We start from the raw sequence: 19723 nt of genomic DNA on the forward strand, positions 1-19723 counted from the left end.
ATAGTGATTTAATATTTCCCAACCCAATACCTTAAATTTAATTCAATGGCAGTTGAATTAATTCCATCACTACAAATTCTCATTGCCTCCATTTTATGGTTCATTCACCTAACTTAAATCACTGAAAAGATGGGATGGAATGGGAGAGACGTAGAATAATTTCCCCCTTTTCTCATCTCTCAGATGACTACAAGATGATGTATTTTAGAGGAGTGTTTTAATGATGTTTGCTCTGACTTTACAGAACTGACACAAAACAAGGGAAATGATAAATGTTTACTTCTCAATCTCATTCTTCACACACACCAGATATACAAACACGTACAATAGATGATTTCTTAAGATGTAGCATGCATTTACAGTGATAACAGAAGAAAAAGAAATAAATTTCTGATGAACGGTCTAGGCCCGAAACGTCAGCCTTTCTGTTCCTATGATGCTGCTTGGCCTGCTGTGTTCATCCAGCTCTGCACCTTGTTGTCTCAGACTCTCCAGCATCTGCAGTTCCTACTACCTCAAAAAGAAATAAGTCACTTGATTACGTAGCCCCTGGGGTGGTGGTTAGAATGTTGTACATTTGAAGGTTATTTTTCTTGGATCACTAGAGACAATGGTTATTTAAATGAAGTTGTATCTGAGCTCATATAGTGAAGAAATAAAATCTTGTAGGTAAAACAAATAAGTCTCTCTACTTTGCCTAGGGTGACTTTTAAGAAAGTGTCCTCCCTGGTGTTGAGTGAGAGATGGCTTCCTTCTTGCCTATAGATCCCACACTGACCTGCTCGGCTGTCCTGGTTGATTAAGATGTGAACTCTTTCTCCAGCCATTTCAGTCATAGGATGACAGTATCATGTATTTTATCATCTCCACAATGGGTTGAAGCTAATGTAATTGATATGCAGTTCAGGGAACGTTTGATATTGTATCAAACTATGACTATTCTTCTAAATGACGTTGTTTGAAGTCACATCATGAGGCTGGCACGTTTTGGAGCTATTATGGTTTTTATGGCTCTTCTTTTAATATGGTGAGGGGTGACAAATTAGCAGCTAAAATTTGCATTTTAAATTACTTCTCAGGAATATGTGCAGAAAGGGGCAGCACGATGGCTTGGTGGTTAACACTGCTGTCTCACAGCACCAGGGACCCAGGTTCAATTCCAGCCTCAGGTGACTGTCTGTGTGGAGTTTGCACATTCTCCCCATGTCAGTGTGGGTTTCCTCCAGATGCTCCAGTTTCCTCCCACAGTCCAAAGATGTGCAGGCTAGGTGGATTGGCCATGCTAAGTTGCCCATAGTGCCCAGGGATGTTTAGGTCAGGTGGGTTAGACATGGGGAAATCAGGGGTAGGGAAGTGGGTCTGGGTGGGATGCTCTACAGAGAGGTAGTGTGGACTTCTTGGGCCAAAGGGCCTGTTTCCATACTGTAGAGATTCAAGTCCATAAGGTTATATTGTAAAGCTCAACCTTTCTTTCCCACACCACCCCCCCCAAATATATTGATACTAGCTTTATTGTAAATTCAAGTACAAATTAAATATCATTGCAATTTGCAATCTGCTTATAAGGCATTGTGATCAGAAGAATTTGCTTTACATTTGTCATTGTTAATGTAACCGTTGAGCACTACTTATAAGATTATAAGGCTCTTTTCAAGCCTAGAGGATGCTAAAAATAATCTTTTTCTTCAATCAGCTCATAGAGTAATATGAAGATGTAAGTCATGCTTCTGTGTAGATTGCGTAATTTTCAGTTCAGCAATAGGATCTTTTTGGATGATTGTTTAAAATGTATATTTCACAGGTGCAAAAGACATTGAGTAGGATTAATATGCCACAAAGATGAGATAAAAAGTTAATAATTTCCTAAGTTGTAAGTTTTCTGCTTGTGGGAATTCTCCATACATCACTACAGTAAAATGTCTGCACAAGGTGTTATAGTTATGTACGTGTGTGTTGCCCTGTTTGTAAATGGAACATCTCAAAATACCAAGCCAATAGATGGTTCTAATGAATCTGGTACTTTTCGTGGTGCTGATCAATATGACTTTTCCATCGTTCTCTCAGGAGGTGGGCAGGAATGTTTCTGGCATTATGCAGACAAGGCAGGCTATTTTTATTTCAGTTATGAGGTAGGATCTTGCATTTCTTCCTGCTTTTGTTGTTACTTTCAAATAAAATATATGGTTGAAATAAATTTTAAAAATTCTTGTGATGAGTGGTCAAAAAGAATTATGTTAAACGTTTCAATGTATTCAAATTTAAAAGCAGTATATTGCAGATGCTGGAAATCTGAAGTAAAAGCAGAAACTACTGAGCAGGTCAGGCAACACTCCAGCATCGGTGGCTGAGCATTCCAAACACCTTTATGGAAGTAAAACCTTCGACGTTAAGATCTGGGTGTTTTCTTAATTTTTTGCTCTTAAATTTTTTTCTGTTTTTTAAATTCTGGTTTTGTAACCAAGATGGCACCTTTGTACTTTCACTGTACTCATGTATTCCTATACTTGAGTATACGTGACAATAAAACCTAATTCTAATTCTAAGTCAACATTTCGTGTTGATGACCTTTTATTTGTAGTTCTGATGGAATGTTCTCATCCTTGCACATGAATTCTATTTTTCATTCTGCAGTTGCTGCCTGACCTGTTGAGTATTTATTTGTTATAATTTAATATTAGGAGTGGAGATCATCTGAATCTATTGTTATTCTTAAGTTATGTTCTGTTTAAATAATTAAGTTACTGACAAATTAGAACTCTCTTTCTGACATCCAAGTAGCATTGACACATAAAAAGACAAGGTTACAACACAAAAAACAAGTGGTTTGTGTCAATAGTTACCCTGTACACCAGTAAGTCATATGAATCCCAATTATCCACCCTATTTCCTTGTTCACTAATTCCCTTTAGGAAAGCAAATCTGTATCCTGACCAGACTGGCCGACATGTGACTCCGGACACACAGCAATGTGTTTGAATTTGATCTGCCCTTTGAAATTGCTTTGCGAGCCACTTCATTGTACTAAAGCAATACAGAGACGTTAAATAAGAATAAAACTGAAGTTACTGAAGGACCACTCAGCATTAGCCTAGTCACTGGAAACAACAAAGGCACACCCAATCTAATTATAATTTACAAAGTCCTCCTTACTAATATTGAGGGAATTGGAGCAAAATTGGAGGAGTTGTCTAACAGGCTAATCAAGCAGCAGCCTGACAGAGTTATACACGCTGAATAATACTTTCTAGCCAATGGACAGACCCTTCAATTTGCCATTCCTGGATATGTTTTGCCAACTGACAGGCCAGACCCACCAGAAATGGGACTAAAGTGATAGACAATGAGGAGCAAGTTGCTGTGGGAGTCTTCACATTAACGTTTGAGTTAGAAATGCATTAGTACAAATGTGCCTCCTGGCTTGCTATAGTCATGTGAACTTTACCATGAGACACTGAGTGAAGTCATCCATTTTACAGCAGTTCAGTAAAGACATCTTTAGACATGTTATGATCGGGTCCTGGTGAGGGCTGTTTTATTTTGGGTGAGGAGCAGGAACTGCCTCCCGTACTTTAATCAAAAATCCAAACTGTCCCCTTCCCCCAACCATCTCTGGCAGTTAGGTTTGGTGATTATGCAGATATGCAACTTAGCTGTAAGACATTATAAAAGCAAAATACTGTAGATGCTGGAAATCTGAAACAAACACAATGCTGGAGAAATTGACAGCATATGTGGAGAAAGAAATAGTGTTAACATTTCAAGTCTGGTATGACTTCTTCAGAACTGGAGCTGTAAGGAGTTGTCTGGTTTCTTGTTTAACTACGATTTTTGACTGGCAATTTGCTTCCAGCAAAGGAACGGTGGGATCTTGGGATGCTTGTCCACAGATCTCTGAAGGTGACAGGACAGGTTAATAGGGTAGTTAAGAAGGCTTACAGACCACTATCCTTTCATCAGTCCTAATATTAAGGTTTTGAGTGGAATGCTGTTTGGAGGGTCGGTGTGGACTCTATGGATTGAATGGCCTGCTTCCACACTGTCGGGATTCCATGATCTATGAACAGACCAGACCATACGTTATCCTGACAGACATTCCAGGGCAAAAAGGCAGAATGATCATTGACAAAGGACAGGAAGCAAATACTGCAGAGAACATTACACAGAAAAGAAGGCATGTCCGATGTCAGAAAAGCATGTACTCACTGCAAATGTTGAATAATTTTGTACAAAAGTGTTTGGCTAGACAGAAGCACGACATGTAGGTACAGATTGTCACTAGGGAGATATCAGCAACAGGTACTGATATTTTACTCTATAGCAGGTTGCATCAAACAGGTCAAGAAGGGATAAATGGTTTGTGACTGTTGGAATGATGACTGCAGAAAGAAATCATGAAGTCACCATAAAGTATCATACAATATCATTAGCTCTGTGTTATAGTTCAACATAGTGATCCAAAAATGAAGCCTGCAAAAATAAGTCTGAGGCTACATGATGACATTATACTCAGATACAGATTTCACAGATTGCATTTGGCTATGACAAGAATGAAGGCCTGGAGTTCCAAATCATAGATGGCAAATAAGAGCCACTCACCTTAACGTTAGCAAGTCTAAAACTGATATCCCTCAAGTACCAGAATAAATTTGTAACATGTTGCAGAACACAAACCATTTATGAAACAGGTTCTAGAGGAGCACAATGATGTATTTACAGGTTTAGGATATCTTCCTGGAGAATATAATCACATCTCTGCCAAGTAAAGTTCTAGCTGTCCTCAAGGCCAGACTGAAAGAAAAATAGAGAAGTTGGTAAAGAAGTGAGTAAACAAGAAAGTGACAACTTCTACAAACTGGATTAGCAGTGCGGTAGCAGTAAAACAACCTGGAAAATATGCATTGACCCAAAGGATCTGAATAAACCTCTGAAGAGATCTCACTATTGCATGTCAACCATCTAAGGAATTTTGACATAATTCACATGGGCAAAAATCTTGACTACCATAGATGCGCAGGATGATTACTGACAAATGAAGTTGGATAAAAGCAACAGCTTTCTCACTACATTCTGGACAAACTTTGAAAGATATAGACAATCATGCGTGCCCTTGGTATTTCCATGGCTCCAGCAGAGTCAATGTAGATGATGTAAGATTCAAATGATATTCCCAGTGTTGAAATTATGGTGGATGGTTTGCCAGTGTATGGATGCAGAGATACAATGGAAGAAGTCATTGCTGACCATGATTTAAAAAAACGTTATAGTATGACTATTAGAGGAAGCTTTCCAGATGAACCTGAACCAAGGAAAAAGTTCAATGAAAGATGCCTGAAGTGAAGCACTTAGGTCATGTACTGATAGTAAAGTATCTTCATCCAGATGTTGAAAATATGAGAGCTGTAGCAGTAATTCAGTGAACAACAGATATAAAATCAGTGCACTGATTTGTTGGATTAATCAACAATTTGACAAAATTCTTGCTTGTCGCCAGAGTATAAACCATTATGCCAACCCACTGCCAATGACATTGGGGCATGGAACAAGAAACAGTGTTCATTAAAATGGTGAGGCAATGGCCCAAGTGGTATTATCGCTGGACAGTTAATCCAGCAACTGGGATAAAATTCTGGGGACCCGGGTTCGAATCCCGCCATGGCAGATGGTGGAATTTGAATTCAATAAAATATCGGGAATTAAGAGTCTAATGATGACCATGAATCCATTACTGATTGTCGGAAAAACCCATCTGGTTCACTAATGTCCTTTGGGGAAGGAAACTGTCATCCTTACCTTGTCTGGCCTACATGTGACTCCAGGCCCACAGCAATGTGCTGACTCTGAACTGCCCTCTGGGCAATTAGGGATGGACAATAAATGCTGCCTGGCCAGCGATGCCCTCATCCTGTGAATGAAGTTTTAAAAAATCAAGCAACTAGTCGTGGCCATTGCAGTATTGAAATACCATGACATAAATATTAAGTCATCCTGCAGTGTGATACCAGCAAGACAGGATTTGGAGCCATCCTACTGCAGCAAGGACATCTAGTCGCATTTGCATGCAGGGCATCCAACCCAAAAGAACAACATTACCTTCAGATAGAGAAAGAGTGCCTGACTATTTGCCTGTGAACATTTTCATTAATACCCACTTGGAAGAGATATGGTCAAATTTGACTGCAAGTCTCTTCAAAGCATTTCTTCAACCACTATTAACTGCTCCAAAGTATCTGCATAGAATGGCACTCCAGGTATAGAGATACCATCTAGACATGAAGTACAAATAAGGGACACAGATGGACATCACTGAAATGCTGTCAAGAAGAATACATCCTATGAAGGAATTTGAGCCTGCCAATTCAGAATATGAAATCTCCCAGATCCACTTTAAAGCAGCAGCTTAACATGCCATGGAAGACATCAAATATAAGATACTAGTGCCTTGATCAAATCAAGCGAGAGTCCGGCACTCCAAGTGTAGTAAAGTGTAGTGATGAAAGAATGGCCTGAAATCATCAAGGATTTCCCTGTGGTCACGAGCATATTGGGCATACAGAGAAGAAAGCACAAGATGGCATTTTGTACAAAGGAATTAGAGTTGTTATCCCTATTGAGTTGAGTTTGTGAAAGCCACCAAGGAACTGAGTGCATTCTGAGGAAGGCAATTTATATGCTTTATTGGCTGCACATGAGCAATAAAATCAGGGACCAGGGTGTAACAAGTACCATTCTAAACAAGTTGAAGAGATTCTGATGGCACATGACATTCCAAATAGACCATGTGTTATGGACCAGACCTGAAAACATGTCAAGGAAATAGCCTAGACCCTAACTTTTATCTCCTTTAAAGGCAAGTATAAGATGTTCGATTGGTCAAACTACTACGCTTTAAGCAAAACACACTTTATTCTTGCACCATAGTTAAAATACAAATAAAAAATGACATAACTTTAACTCTATCAAAGTACTTAACGAGATAATATATATTTTAATTCTTACTCATCAACTGTTCCAATATAGCAGCATTCCATAAATACACCCTTAGAAAAGATAAGTTCAGCAAAGCAAATTTCCCTCACTTGCTATTTCCCCCACTCCAGGAGAAGGAACACTAACAGACTGAATCTAGCAGCACAGAGATAATTCAAGCTTTTGCAGCAGCAAAGAGACAGCTGAATCTAGCAGCTTCAACTCCAAAATCCTAACTTCAACAATTGAAAGCAAAACTAAATGCTGGCCCTGTGTAAGCCTGAGTACACCTACTCATGCTTTCTTTGTCTACTTTAAAATACAAACCCAAAGCTATTTATTCTGCTTTCCATGGAGCAGTCACCTCTACTCCAGATTTTACAACACCCCTCTTCAAGAGAACCATAACAGACAAATCTCTCTTAAAGGCACATCTCATCACACATGGATGAAGCTGGGAGTAGATCTCTTCAGTCTCACAGTAACTGTTCATATTGACACTTTGGACTATTTTGCGTACTGAGAGGTAGATCAGGTGAATTCTTCTGTAACTTGTGACATTGTGGAATTCCTGAAAACTCACTTTGGTCATTTCATCATTTCAATTATTGTGATGAGTGACAATGAACTTCAGTTCATGAGTGAGTATATCAGCCTTAAAGGATCAGAAAATTCAACAACATAAGCCATCTTCACACTATCCCCAGTTAAATGGAAAGTTTGGGGCAAGAGTATATCCACCAAATGAGTCATAAATCAAGTAAATCCAGACTGCATATAAGGTAATCTTTGAGTGGAGAAACATACCTATGGAAGGGATGGAAAGTAGCCAGTACAAAGACAAATCTCATGCCACAGTCAAACCACTCTTCAAATGGTGAATAGCTACAGAAGGAAGATATAGCAACAGGGTGAGAGACCAAATCAAGGTAGAACAATAGAATTCAAATTTAATTTTGACAAACCGCCAAATCATTGTCAGAGTTGAGCATTGGAGAGATTCAAGCAAGGTACAAACCTTCAGTGCTGTCAAGAACAGACAACCCAAGTGGCAACTTGGGACCTACATTGAGCAGATGTCATTTTGAACAGATGATCATACACAGTGGAAGCAAATGACCAGATACACTATGGAAATCATAGGCACGTATGTACAACTGGAAATGTTGTTCCTCAACTTCAAGCAACTGATCAAGAAGTTGTGAACTTACTGTCTGTTTAGACCATCGGTCCCAGAGAAAAGTTCACAGCAAACCAACATAGAAATGAAGCAATAAAAAGTGTCATGGTATTAAAATTAACACGGGATTGACACTCCAGAGAAGGAACATCACACAGATTAGCAGCCAACGACAATGTGCCTACATATCATTAAGAGACAGTCATGATTTAAAGATGCTGTATGTAATGCATACATAGACACTGATGAGAATAATGAACTATTAATGCATGATATCTTTACTTATTATGGATAACTCACAATTTAAATGACTGTAATTTATTTTTGGGATTTTTTGTATAAAAAGGGAACTTATTAGAATAAAAATGCAGTACTGTGCTAATGTGCCTTCTGGCTAATCATATACATGAACTTTGCCATGAGACACTAGAGGCATCCATCTTACAGCAGTTCAGCTAAACTGGCCAAGGCCTGAAGAGCACTGGGACCAATTGAGAAACTTGGTGATGGATAATGACATCCCTCATATGAAGTATAGATTATACCCTTGCTATCCTCAAGTGTTTCTTCCAGGTGGTGTTCAACATGGAGAAGTCATAGGATCATGGAATTGTCATGGTGCATAAGAAGGCTACTCAGCCCATTATGTCTTCTCCAGTTCTCTGAATGAGCATTTTGACTTAGTGCCATTCTCCCGCCTTTGCCTGTAACCATGGAAATTGTTTCTATTCGATCATCTACTTCCATGTTGAATGCATGATTGAACCTGCATTCACCTCAACTTCTGGCAGTGCTTCAAGTCGTTACTATTTGCTGTGTGAAAATATTTTTGTCTCAAATTGCATTTGCTTCCGTTTCAGATTACTCTAAATCTGTGCCCTCTTGTTCTCGATCCTTTTGCGAGCGGAATATCTCCTTTTAGCCTTCTTTTTATCAAGGAAATCTAATTCCTTAAATCTATCTTCATAACTGAAATTTCTCTCATTCCTGGAATCATTCTTCTCAACCTCTGCTGCACTCTCTCTAATGCATTCACATCCTTCCTGAAGTGTGGCACCTAGAAATGTACACAGTACTTCAGCCGAGGTCTAACTAGTGTCCTATATCAGTTTGGCAATTCTTCCTTGTTTTTGTACTCCTGCAGTGCCATGTTGCTGGACTAACAAGTTAAAAATGAAAAAAAAAGTTTGGGAATCTAGGTTTTGTTTTAAACAAGTCTGGAATTTTCTGGTTTGTGTGTGTTTTTCTTATACCCTGATTTCACACTCAGCTCAAAGCCAAGTTTTCTGTCCAGTTTCATTTTGGCTATTCACGGTTGTAGATTGATACAACTGCCTGATTTTCAGGGCCACTTCAGAGGAGAATTATGAATGAATTACATTGGAAAGGAACTGGAATCATATAGATCAAATCCCATAAAGACGATGGGTTTCCTTCACTAAAGGACATTAGTGAATCATTTGGGTTCGCTTTTTCAAAGTCAAAGATATTTATGGTCTCTTTTAGTGATTCTAGCCTCTTACTTCCAGACTTTGAAAATCTGAATTACTTCCTTTAATCTACCTTGGAGGGATTTGAACGCATATTCTTTACTAGTCAAGCAATTTGACCATGCATTTATTACTTAGCTTATTTTACATTTTGAAAAATTATTAATCTAGTATTCCTCAGCATAGGGTGGCCTTTATAATGCACTATAGGAAGGGTCACCAGACCGGAAAAGTTAACTCTTTCTTCCTTCACAGATGCTGCCAGACCTGCTGAGCTTTTCCAGCAACCTTGTTTTTGTTCCTTTATAATGCCCTGACTTGCAAATTGGTTGCAGATCAATTCAGATCCATCCGTAGATACTGTATTAATGTATAACTATTGACGATTTCTGGTTGTTGTAATCAGAATTATCTCAATGCAGTATTGTGTCTTTTATATGTTTGAAACATCTCTTTAAAATCTAATTCCTCCTAGGTTCAGTGGATGATGGGGTTACAGAATAACCGAGCTATAACTGCCACAGTTAATACACCCACTGGGCGCCTGATTGATACATCCAGAGGAGCAAGTGGCCAAATTAATTTCAAAACAAATGAATCAGGTATATACAGTGATCTTATTTCAAGTAAACACTACTGGTAAAATGTTCATGATTGTACTGTGTTAAATCTGTCTTTTGTGTTTTTTGTACCATTATTATTCTATGGTTAAATAATAAAGCAGCTTGTAAAATTGAATATTCCATCCTGTGATGGGGTAAGCTGATGATCTACTGTATAGTTCATGGAGTAATGCATTTCTTGATAAATTACTCAAATTTATTAGTGGAGATATGGGGAATTCTGTTGCGAGTAAGGAGGTTTTTACAAGAAAAGCCAAAAAAAATTGGGGTGGGGAGGAACAGGGCCGACTTAAAGGATGTGTTAGGTTCTTATTTTTCATTCAAAATGATCACTTCCTTACTTTCACAAATTGACACTTGTGGCATTGTAAAATTCAGTGACATCAGTTTTGTTCCTATGAATAGCCTAGGCTTCTTGCCTTTAAGGATTGAATCACAGTGTCCCCTATTTATCTGAATGAAAGCAGAATTTGGGACTGTAATTTATGAGTGAAGCTGAATAGGCACATGTTTCTCATGTGTATTACAATATAACATCTCAACAAATGGACAGAGAGAGCACTTGGTAAGACGGGGCCAATATGAAACAATAAGTAATTTTATTTCCCAGCGAGTCAACAACAGAGCAACAGTTTTGAGCAGATTTACTTGGTTCAATGGACAAAATTTATCATAGAATGCATATAGAGCAGAAAGAGACTATCCAGCCCACCGAGTCTGCACCGCCCATCCAAAGAGTATCTCACCCAGACCCACCCGGACCCATCCTCCCTGACCCCGTACCCCCATCCCCATAACTCCACGTTTACTATGTATGACTTTATAATCCACCTAGCCTGCACACCCTTGGACACTATAGGTCAAATTAGCATGACCAAAATCACCTAACCTGCACATCTTTGGACTACGCGAGGGAACCAGAGCACCCAGCCAAAACCCATACAGACTCAGGGAAACGTGCAAACTCCAGACACTCAGTCACGTGGGCAGCATGGTGGCACAGTGGTTAGCATTGCTGCCTGGGACCTGGGTTCAATTCCAGCCTTAGGTGACCGTCTTTCTGCACTGTAGGGATTCTATGAATCTATTACTTATCTTCACCTAATCATGCAGAAATACTGAGTACAGTGCATTTCTCCATATTAGTGTTGTAGTCTTGGGTAGTTCACTACCACAGCCTTCTTTCAGTATGCTGAGACTAATTACCAGTAGTAGAGGATAGTCAACTGATAAGTCTAAACAAAAGAGGCATTTGCACTCACCTTAACTTGCTAGGCATAGTTACTCAGGACTATCACGTGCTGTGCTATATATATCTGCTGCTGTCAGGAACTCATGCAGAATTCAACTGGCCAAAGACTGTGTGACATCATCAGATTAAGTGGAACTTAATGCAACATGTATATTAACTCCTTTAAAACCATTAACTTGTACAACAATTAGTTGCTCAACTTGCTTGACATAAACAAATGAAAAAAGATAATTGACCTGAAGCACTGGGAAGGGTGGAATCTTCTATTCTCTCTGGTAGTGCATTGGAAGTGGGAAAGGGATTTCATTGGGCTGGCTACCTGTCTGCCACCACTGCACTTAAGTCCAAGGATGGGAAGGTGCGTGGGGAACCTTCCCATCCTGCTGCCAATTAATGTATTTGAGTGGCTAATTAATTAACTTCTAAGGGCCTTGTTCCGCCACCAATGGTATTAATGCAGTTATAAGCAGGATTATGTCATGCAACATGCACTTGCTTGTTGTCTTCTGGGTACAGGCCTCATTCCTTCAAATGTACTTAGTACCTGATCAACAATCATGGCACTTTTAAAGGGAGTCCACTGAACCCAACCCATTGCCCTTGTTGCTGACCCAACTACATCCTCTAACCTGTGATTCCCATCCGTCAGACCCTCCCACCAATACTTAGCTGTGACTTGGATCATTCCATAATCCTGGGTCTCCGATAGATGCCCAAAATGCTCATAGGAGCAGCTGATGTCACTGAATCTTATCATGCATTAACCACAGGTAGCAATTTGTAAAAGCAAAGCAAATAGTCAATTTGAAGGAAAAAAATGCTTTCTGTCTTAAAATTGCTGCAGAAATCCAACAGTTTGCTGTTGATACTAAAGGAAGATTTTTAAGAACTGGCTGAGACAATATTGCATTTCATTGGCAATCAGATCATGATTTCTTTCAGGTTTTTATCAAATTTGTTTGAACAACTTTTTGTCACACTTTGGATCAAAGCAGATCTTTATCAGTTTTGGAGTTTACTATGATGGTTTTGGTGAGAAAACAGAAGCAGAAAACAAAGAAAAAGTTCAACTGAATGACACACTTGCTGCTATTCAGGTGAGAAACAATGGTCAGATTAAGATATCAGCACACTTAATACTGTCTTCTTCCCTTCTCTTCAAAGCAGTCAGCTGCTACAGTTGCAATCATTTCCTTTCCCTACCTGATGGATTAAGAAAATAAAGTTACTGCGTAGTGTTACACTGTCTTATTTTAAGATAATTTTAAAGTAACGGACGTTAGATTTGCAGGCTTTGATGATGAGGCATTCCTCATCAGTTCTGGTGGGAAGAAAGGGACTTGTTTAATTTGATTATTTTAGTCAAAACTTAAGTTAGAAATTGGTAGGCTTCATTTTTTTTTGTATAAACTGTTAGATAAGAATGTACATTTAGCCTTCAGTATCTTACTTCATATAGGTCAATCTCGGAATCGAACAAACATTGACAACGAGTGAAAAATGTCAATTCAGTGATGGCTTTGATGTGAAAATAGGCACATTGTAAATTGACCTTTAGAACTTCAGCAATCCTTCCAAAAACAGGGATCAATTTGTATGCTATGTACAAGTTGTAAAAAGCTTGTATTGGTGTAGGTGGTCACCATTTTTGAAATGTGAAGGAAAGACACTGGTAAAACAAACTAAAACAGTATGATGCATATATTGAAAGATAGAAAACAGGAGTAGGCTATTCAGCTCTTCAATCTTTTTCCACCATTTAATACAATGATGGCTGATCATCCAACTCAGTACCCTGTTCTCACCTTCTTCCCACCCCTAAATGCACTGCTATTAAATCTATTATAATGGACCCAATACTGATGTCAGGCCATCTGGGCTATATTTTCTTGTTTCCTCTCTGCTTCCTTTTCCAAAATAGTACTGACCAAATTAGTTCTACTTGGATATGCTTGACCACATTGAAACATTCTATTAACTGTGAAACTCATTCTCTTTGCTATCCAATTCACAGAGTTAATCAAGGTCGTTTTGAGTCGCTTGTATAATGCATACTTGTAACGATTCCATTCTGGAGCATGTTTGTCACTTTTGCTCCCAGAATGAAACCACCACAATAAAACATCTTCCTCTCCATCCATTTAATTGGATATTCTGTGTTTTTTGAACAATCTAATGACAGTTTAATAGCATCTCATGATTTGATGACAAAACCACATAAAATATGAAATGGGGCAGAGTGCAAATTTCCATTCTCTTGGCAAATGGTTTTTCTCTATCAAACATCCATTTATTTTATTCAATCTGGATATGATATTTGAAAGGCTTGTTGAGGTGCACATCCAAATATTAAACTATAAATGTTAGACCTCTGCTATAACTACAGTTTAAACTTACCTTATCACTGGCATCCATTGATTTCATTGTTTATCTCAAATCTGAACATCTCATTCACTGATAAGCTCTAATTTAATGCACTATCAACCCACAATTTCACTCCCTCTTGATACATTTAGCCATTTTCACATACATGGACAATTATTCCTGTAGGTAACTTGGTTTTTGACATGGTTTTATATTTGAAAACTAAATTAAAAATGATTTTAATATCATTTTGTTGGCCATGCAGGCTTGTATTACTGTGAATCTTGCCTTTTCATGTCCTTTCAAACCCTTCACTGTACCATTTTTTGCTTGAACTATCAAAATTCAAGGCATTTCACCTGCGCTGTTGCTGTAACAATGGGTACTCATTTTTGCCACTGTTTGATGAAGTAACATCGAAAACATATAATATTAGCATTGGATTCCTTTGATAGTCTCTGAGACATTTTGTTCTGCACAACTGCACAACTATACTATTTTGTTCCATTAACTGGCTTCACAAACTAGCCATTGCCTTGAAATCTTTGCTAAATTTAGTGTTTAATTTGGTCCACTTAAGTACATATATGTTCATTGCATTTTTCGTGATAGTGTAAACTTTCCGAAGAATTTCAAGGATCTATTCCAATACAAATTCATTCTCAAATGAAAGGTGTGTGATGTATGTGTGTTTTATATATTTATATATATGAAAAATTCTTTTTCAGAGTTTAGATTCAAAGTCGTAGCATATAGGTATCAGTCATTTTTGTGAAGTAGTTTAAAAATTAACCAGGTCAGTCTTTTTGGAACCATGAGTTTAAGTTAGCACAAGGCAGAAAGAAGAATGCTGAAGGCCTCCTGGAGGGTTAATGGAAGTTTGTTTATATGTTGGGGTTTTATGACAGGAGAAGGGGATAAAACAAATATTAAACCACTATCTCAGCAGAAGCTAGAATGAAAAACATCTTTTAAAAAAAATTAGTTAAAAAAACCTTTTAAATTCAGTTCAGAAAAGACCTGACTGAAGTCAGGTGTAAGAATAGCTTCTCCTAGAAAAGGAGCTCGTTCAGAGCAGTTAAGGGAATAAATTATCTATATGTAGGGGTTGTAGTTTGTGAAAACTTTGAGACCAGGAATGTTTGGTTAAAGCTGTGCAGATTATTAAATGTCTGAGGTTATCTAAGCTCTTCGTGATGTGAATGGTTTTGGGAAAAGGCCTTGCAGCTTTTAGGATTGGAACTGAAAAGAAATTGTCAAGGTACATGTGGATCTGATAGGGAAGGAAAATTTCTTTGGATTTTGATTAACTGTAATTGTTCATGTACATGAAAATGGCTAAATGTATTAACATGCAGTGAAATTGTGGGTTGATATTACATGGAATTAGGGTTTATCAGTCAGCGAGATGTTCAGAATCGAGATAAAAAATGAAATTAATAGATCCAAAGATAAAGTAACATTAAATTGTAGTTATAACAGGGGGTCTAATATTTATAGTTTAATCTTTGGATTTTGTTTTGCCAGGTGTTTGAAATATTTTAAACTGCGTTATATGTAGATAACTTGGTTTGTTTGATCATTTTTGTTTCTTTTGCAAAATGAATTTATGCTTAATTGTTAAAACCAAATCTGCACCCTGGTGTTCATACATTTCAGTGAAAGACCACCATGTTAAATTAAAGAAGAAAAACAAAATATCATCTATTAGACAGATTTAATTCTGGGATCTCACCTGTCCAGTAGTGTCATCATAGGAGGTGGGAAGTCCTTATTCTTAAAGTGCATTTTATCTTTGACATTTATTCAGGATGCATTCTTTCTTCCCCCATGCTTGCACAATTTTCTTTTGTTCACCAACAGAACTCAATGCTGCAGTACAGTTATTTGGTGGGTTAGCAAATGTTAGCTTGAAACCAGCTTTATACTTCATTCAGATGAATGTTGTATCCAGAGTAATTAAAATATATCATAGTGCACTAAGCTATAATTACTGCTGAGTAATTTATCGTTTTGAAAAATACATTTTTACAAGTCTTGTTCTTTTGCAAGAAAATTAACTTTAGAGGTTCTGTCTTTCTCTTTTCCTAATCTTTATATAATAATCTTTATATGTTAATATTAATTTATATTTCCCGCTTTGTCCTTCTTGGTTTGGACTCCACATAGCTCATTGAGAATTTTTCAGTCTGATGGATGAAAAATGTCATTGTTACCTTCCCTGCTGACACGTGCCACAAATGTCTCTGAGAGGCCTCTGCATTTGTAAAAGTACTGGATTAGAAGAAATTTCTGATGAACCAGGAAAATCTGTGGGCTGCAGGCAGTGAAATGAGTGGCAAGTGCCATTTCTTGTTGCTGAAAGCAGATCTTGAATGATTGTTCAGTTGATCACTGGAAATTTCTGGTGATTCTGATGATCAGTTCTGAGGAAGGGTCACCGGACCCGCAACGTTAAGTCTGATTTTTTTCTTCACAGATGCTGCCAGACCTGCTGAGCTTTTCCAGCAACTTCTGTTTTTGTTCTCGAATGATTGTTTCCCCATTTCCCCACACTTACAGAGAAACATTACTTTTACCTCTAACTTCATCTTTCCTTCCAAGTCATACTAATACTTTTCTCTCTCCCACCTTGATGGAATTTGGCATTCTCTCTTCCAACACTGTTCAAGCTGATGCTGTTCTCCCCTTCGTCAGCCAAGCTGATATTCTTCACATTGATTTGAAACTCTGCACATACACATTAACTGTCAGCAGACACATGCAACAACTCTGTCTCTTCACACATATGTACAATAAGGTTCTGCGCCAAAATTGCAAAGGCGTTTGGGTGTCTGAAACAATCTTTGATTGCCAGTATTGCCTCAGATCTATGTGAGATGCTGATGGCTGCCATATGTTAAACATCACCAACACTAGATGGCGATGATAGAGCAGAATTCTGTTCTGAAATATATTGAATGCGTCAGTGGTTTAAACAAGGAAGCAAAATTATTTAATGGATTGAAACCTTTATATCTTTCCAAACTAAACAGTTTAAAGCTGAAATGGTAAACCTATTTATACGGTAAAACTGGTGCTCGTACAAAAACGTGCTTAAGAAATGCTTGAGGAGAAAATAGATTAGTTGCTCTTTCTAGATGTTTCTAGAGGTGTGGGGATCAGGTGAAAGGTGTCAATGATGCAAGAGAGGTGACGTTGAATCAGCCACCTAGGATACACAGAACATATTTGGTAACATAACAATTTATGGAACTGGAAATGAGGCACTGTGGACAATGGGGTGCTCAATCCACCACTGCCTGAGAGGAATTGCCTCAATTCTTCCCTTTTCTGTAAACAGATATTATCAATTACATAACTTCTGTTGCATTGTACTAATTGAGAAATATCAACCAATGTGGCAGCTAATTTTCACACTGTAAATCCTATGAACAGCACTAAGTTATTTTTGGTGAGGTTACTTGACAGAAGTATGGGAGCACATCAAATGAACTCTCAACATTTCTTTGATGAGTGCCATGAGTTCTTTTAGCATCCACCCACTCCAGAGTAGAAAATTTTGTTTAAATGTGTCATCCCAAGCCCACAAACTCCAACTGTGGTAGTTTTTTTAATTAATATTTAGTCTTACAATGTGACCATCATTATCAAGGCCATAATTTATTGTCGATCCTTTGACCACTCCTCGAATTACTGCAATCCATGTGGCACATCCACATTGCTTTTTTTTCTGCAATGGTTTAATACATTTGAGCTGAATGTTCAGTCTTTTTAGAGGGCAGTGAAGAACCAAGCACATAGCTGTGGGTCTGGAGTCATGTATAGGCCATCAGGAAATGATGGCAGATTTTCTGCCTTAAAGGGCATTAGAAAAGCAGATGGATTTTTACAACAACTTTCTGGTTTCATGGTCATTATTACTAGCATTTTATTCCAGAATTTGTATTAATTGAACTAAAATTCTCCAGTTACCATGATAAGATTTGAATTCCTGTTTCTAGTGCATTCTGTCAGGCCTTTGGATTCCTAATCCAATAAATTACTAGTATGCAACCTCCCAATACTCAGTACTGCAAGTAGACATAAACATTGTTTATATTAATTACCTTCTGGTAAGTGACATGCTCATGGAGCCAAGCTGATTCATCAAAAGAATTGAAGGTCATTCTTATGCTCATTGTGGGGCAATCATGACTTGAAATAACCAACCACACCAACATCCTGTGAATGAATGAAAAATATCATAAGGTTTGCATATGATTATGAAATACAGACATCAAAATAATGTTAGACACTGACTCATTAGTCTGTTTTCCACTTCACATTGCACTATATTAAGGCTTCCCATTAATGATGCTTCCTATTAACAAGGCAACCCTGACCATTCTGATTCATAGCCAAAGTGCCAAATCCTATCGACAAAAGCAGGAAAAATCAATCCAACCAAACACCACTCCAGCAATCCACTTCAATTCTTAGAAAATTGTTGGTCGTGTTGATAGATCTGTTAAACGCGCTTCTTCATTAATATCCTGCTCTCCGTTGCTCATTTTGGTGTCCACCATTTAGCTCCAGACTGCATGACAGCCTTGTTCCAAACATATACAAAAGAGAGAAATTCCGGAGGTAAGGACGGAATGACTACATTTCATATGAGGTAGCATTTGGTAGGATATGGCATCAAAGAGCAGGAGTCATACTTCACATAAACGAAGATGGTTGTGGTTGTTGTACAACAATCATTCCAGCCCCATTCTGTTCCTTGGGGCAATGTCCTGAACTCTTTGGAGGTATTTTTAATCAACCTGTTTCAGAAATGTCATTATACACCACTGGAGCAGGTGGGACTTGAATCTCAGTCTCCTGGCTCAGAGGTGGATGCTTAATGAATTATTTTACCTCTGTCATAAGGTCAGAAAAAGGGAAATTTCCTGATGATTACACAACATTCAATTCCATTCATAAGTCCTCAGATAATGTAGCAGTTTGGTGCTATTTGCGAAAAGACCCGAGCAGCATTTAAATTTGGACTGCACATTTACGCCACAGAAATGTCAGATGGTGACCATCTTCAACAAGAGAGAGTCTAACTACCTTCCATTGACATTTAATGTTGAATATTCACATTCCCCACATAAAAGACTACTACTGTTGGAGATGGTAACCTTGAAATTTCACATCCATCTCTACATTACCAGAAACTGAATTGAACCAACTATTTACACACAGTGACAGCAAACAGAGATTTGAATTAGACGATTTGATTGGCAGTATATAATCTTTAAATATTCACGACCTTCACCATTGCTTCACTCTGGTAGTGTGTACAATTTGTAAGCAACTCACCAAAGCTTCTTTGACAGAAGCTCCCAAATCTATTACCCCGACCACTTAAAAGGATTTTGGCAGCAGACACATAAGAACACTAGCAGCAGTCTCAGCATGAAGAATCGTGCCCTTCAGCTTTGCTGGATGCAAATCCTGGAACTCCATACTTAACCACACTCTAGAAGTATTTTTACCAGATGCACAGCAATGGTTTTAGTTGCTGGCTTGTCATCGCATTCTCCAGACAAATAGGAACAGGCAGTAACTGATTGCGTGCCTCCAATGCCTGAACCCAGTAAACTAATTTGAAAAATGTGAGGTTTGCACAGCCAGTTTGATTTATCTTTTCTCAAACAGACAGGAATACATTAGATGACTAAGCATAGATCATGAGAGATAGGAGGAACTGCTGATGCTGGAGAATCTGAGATAACAAGGTGTAGAGCTGGATGAGTACAGCAGGCCAAGCAGCATCAGAGGAGCAGGAAAGCTGACGTTTCAGGTCTGGATCCTTCTT

The 19723-nt window shown here is 38.2% G+C and overlaps 1 protein-coding gene and 1 long non-coding RNA gene across 4 annotated transcripts in view; one reads left to right on the forward strand and one right to left on the reverse strand.

Moving 5' to 3' along the window:
* Positions 1-257: 257 nt before the first annotated feature.
* Positions 258-19502, reverse strand: LOC125484976. 3 transcript variants are annotated; one of them, XR_007263761.1, is made up of 4 exons: positions 19225-19502; positions 17985-18099; positions 15611-16605; positions 1338-4788 (listed from the first exon to the last, which is right to left on the reverse strand). It is a non-coding gene; the product is annotated as an uncharacterized LOC125484976 (long non-coding RNA). The 3 variants fall into 3 exon arrangements; XR_007263759.1 differs by having other exon boundaries at positions 15611-15747; positions 19225-19496; XR_007263760.1 differs by lacking the exon at positions 15611-16605 and having other exon boundaries at positions 258-4788; positions 19225-19496.
* The window catches only part of tmed6 (transmembrane p24 trafficking protein 6), a 20736-nt gene continuing 2905 nt past the window's right edge, over positions 1893-19723 (forward strand). Inside the window, exons 1-3 of the mRNA XM_020536511.2 lie at positions 1893-2129; positions 10112-10238; positions 12454-12608. Of these exons, the coding sequence (XP_020392100.1) occupies positions 1917-2129; positions 10112-10238; positions 12454-12608 (495 nt within the window). The 5' untranslated portion in view covers positions 1893-1916. The remainder of the gene's footprint in view (positions 2130-10111; positions 10239-12453; positions 12609-19723) is intronic.

The sequence above is a fragment of the Rhincodon typus genome, chromosome 15 (genome assembly GCF_021869965.1).
Source record: "Rhincodon typus isolate 14 chromosome 15, sRhiTyp1.1, whole genome shotgun sequence".
Classification (NCBI taxonomy): Eukaryota; Metazoa; Chordata; class Chondrichthyes; order Orectolobiformes; family Rhincodontidae; genus Rhincodon; species Rhincodon typus.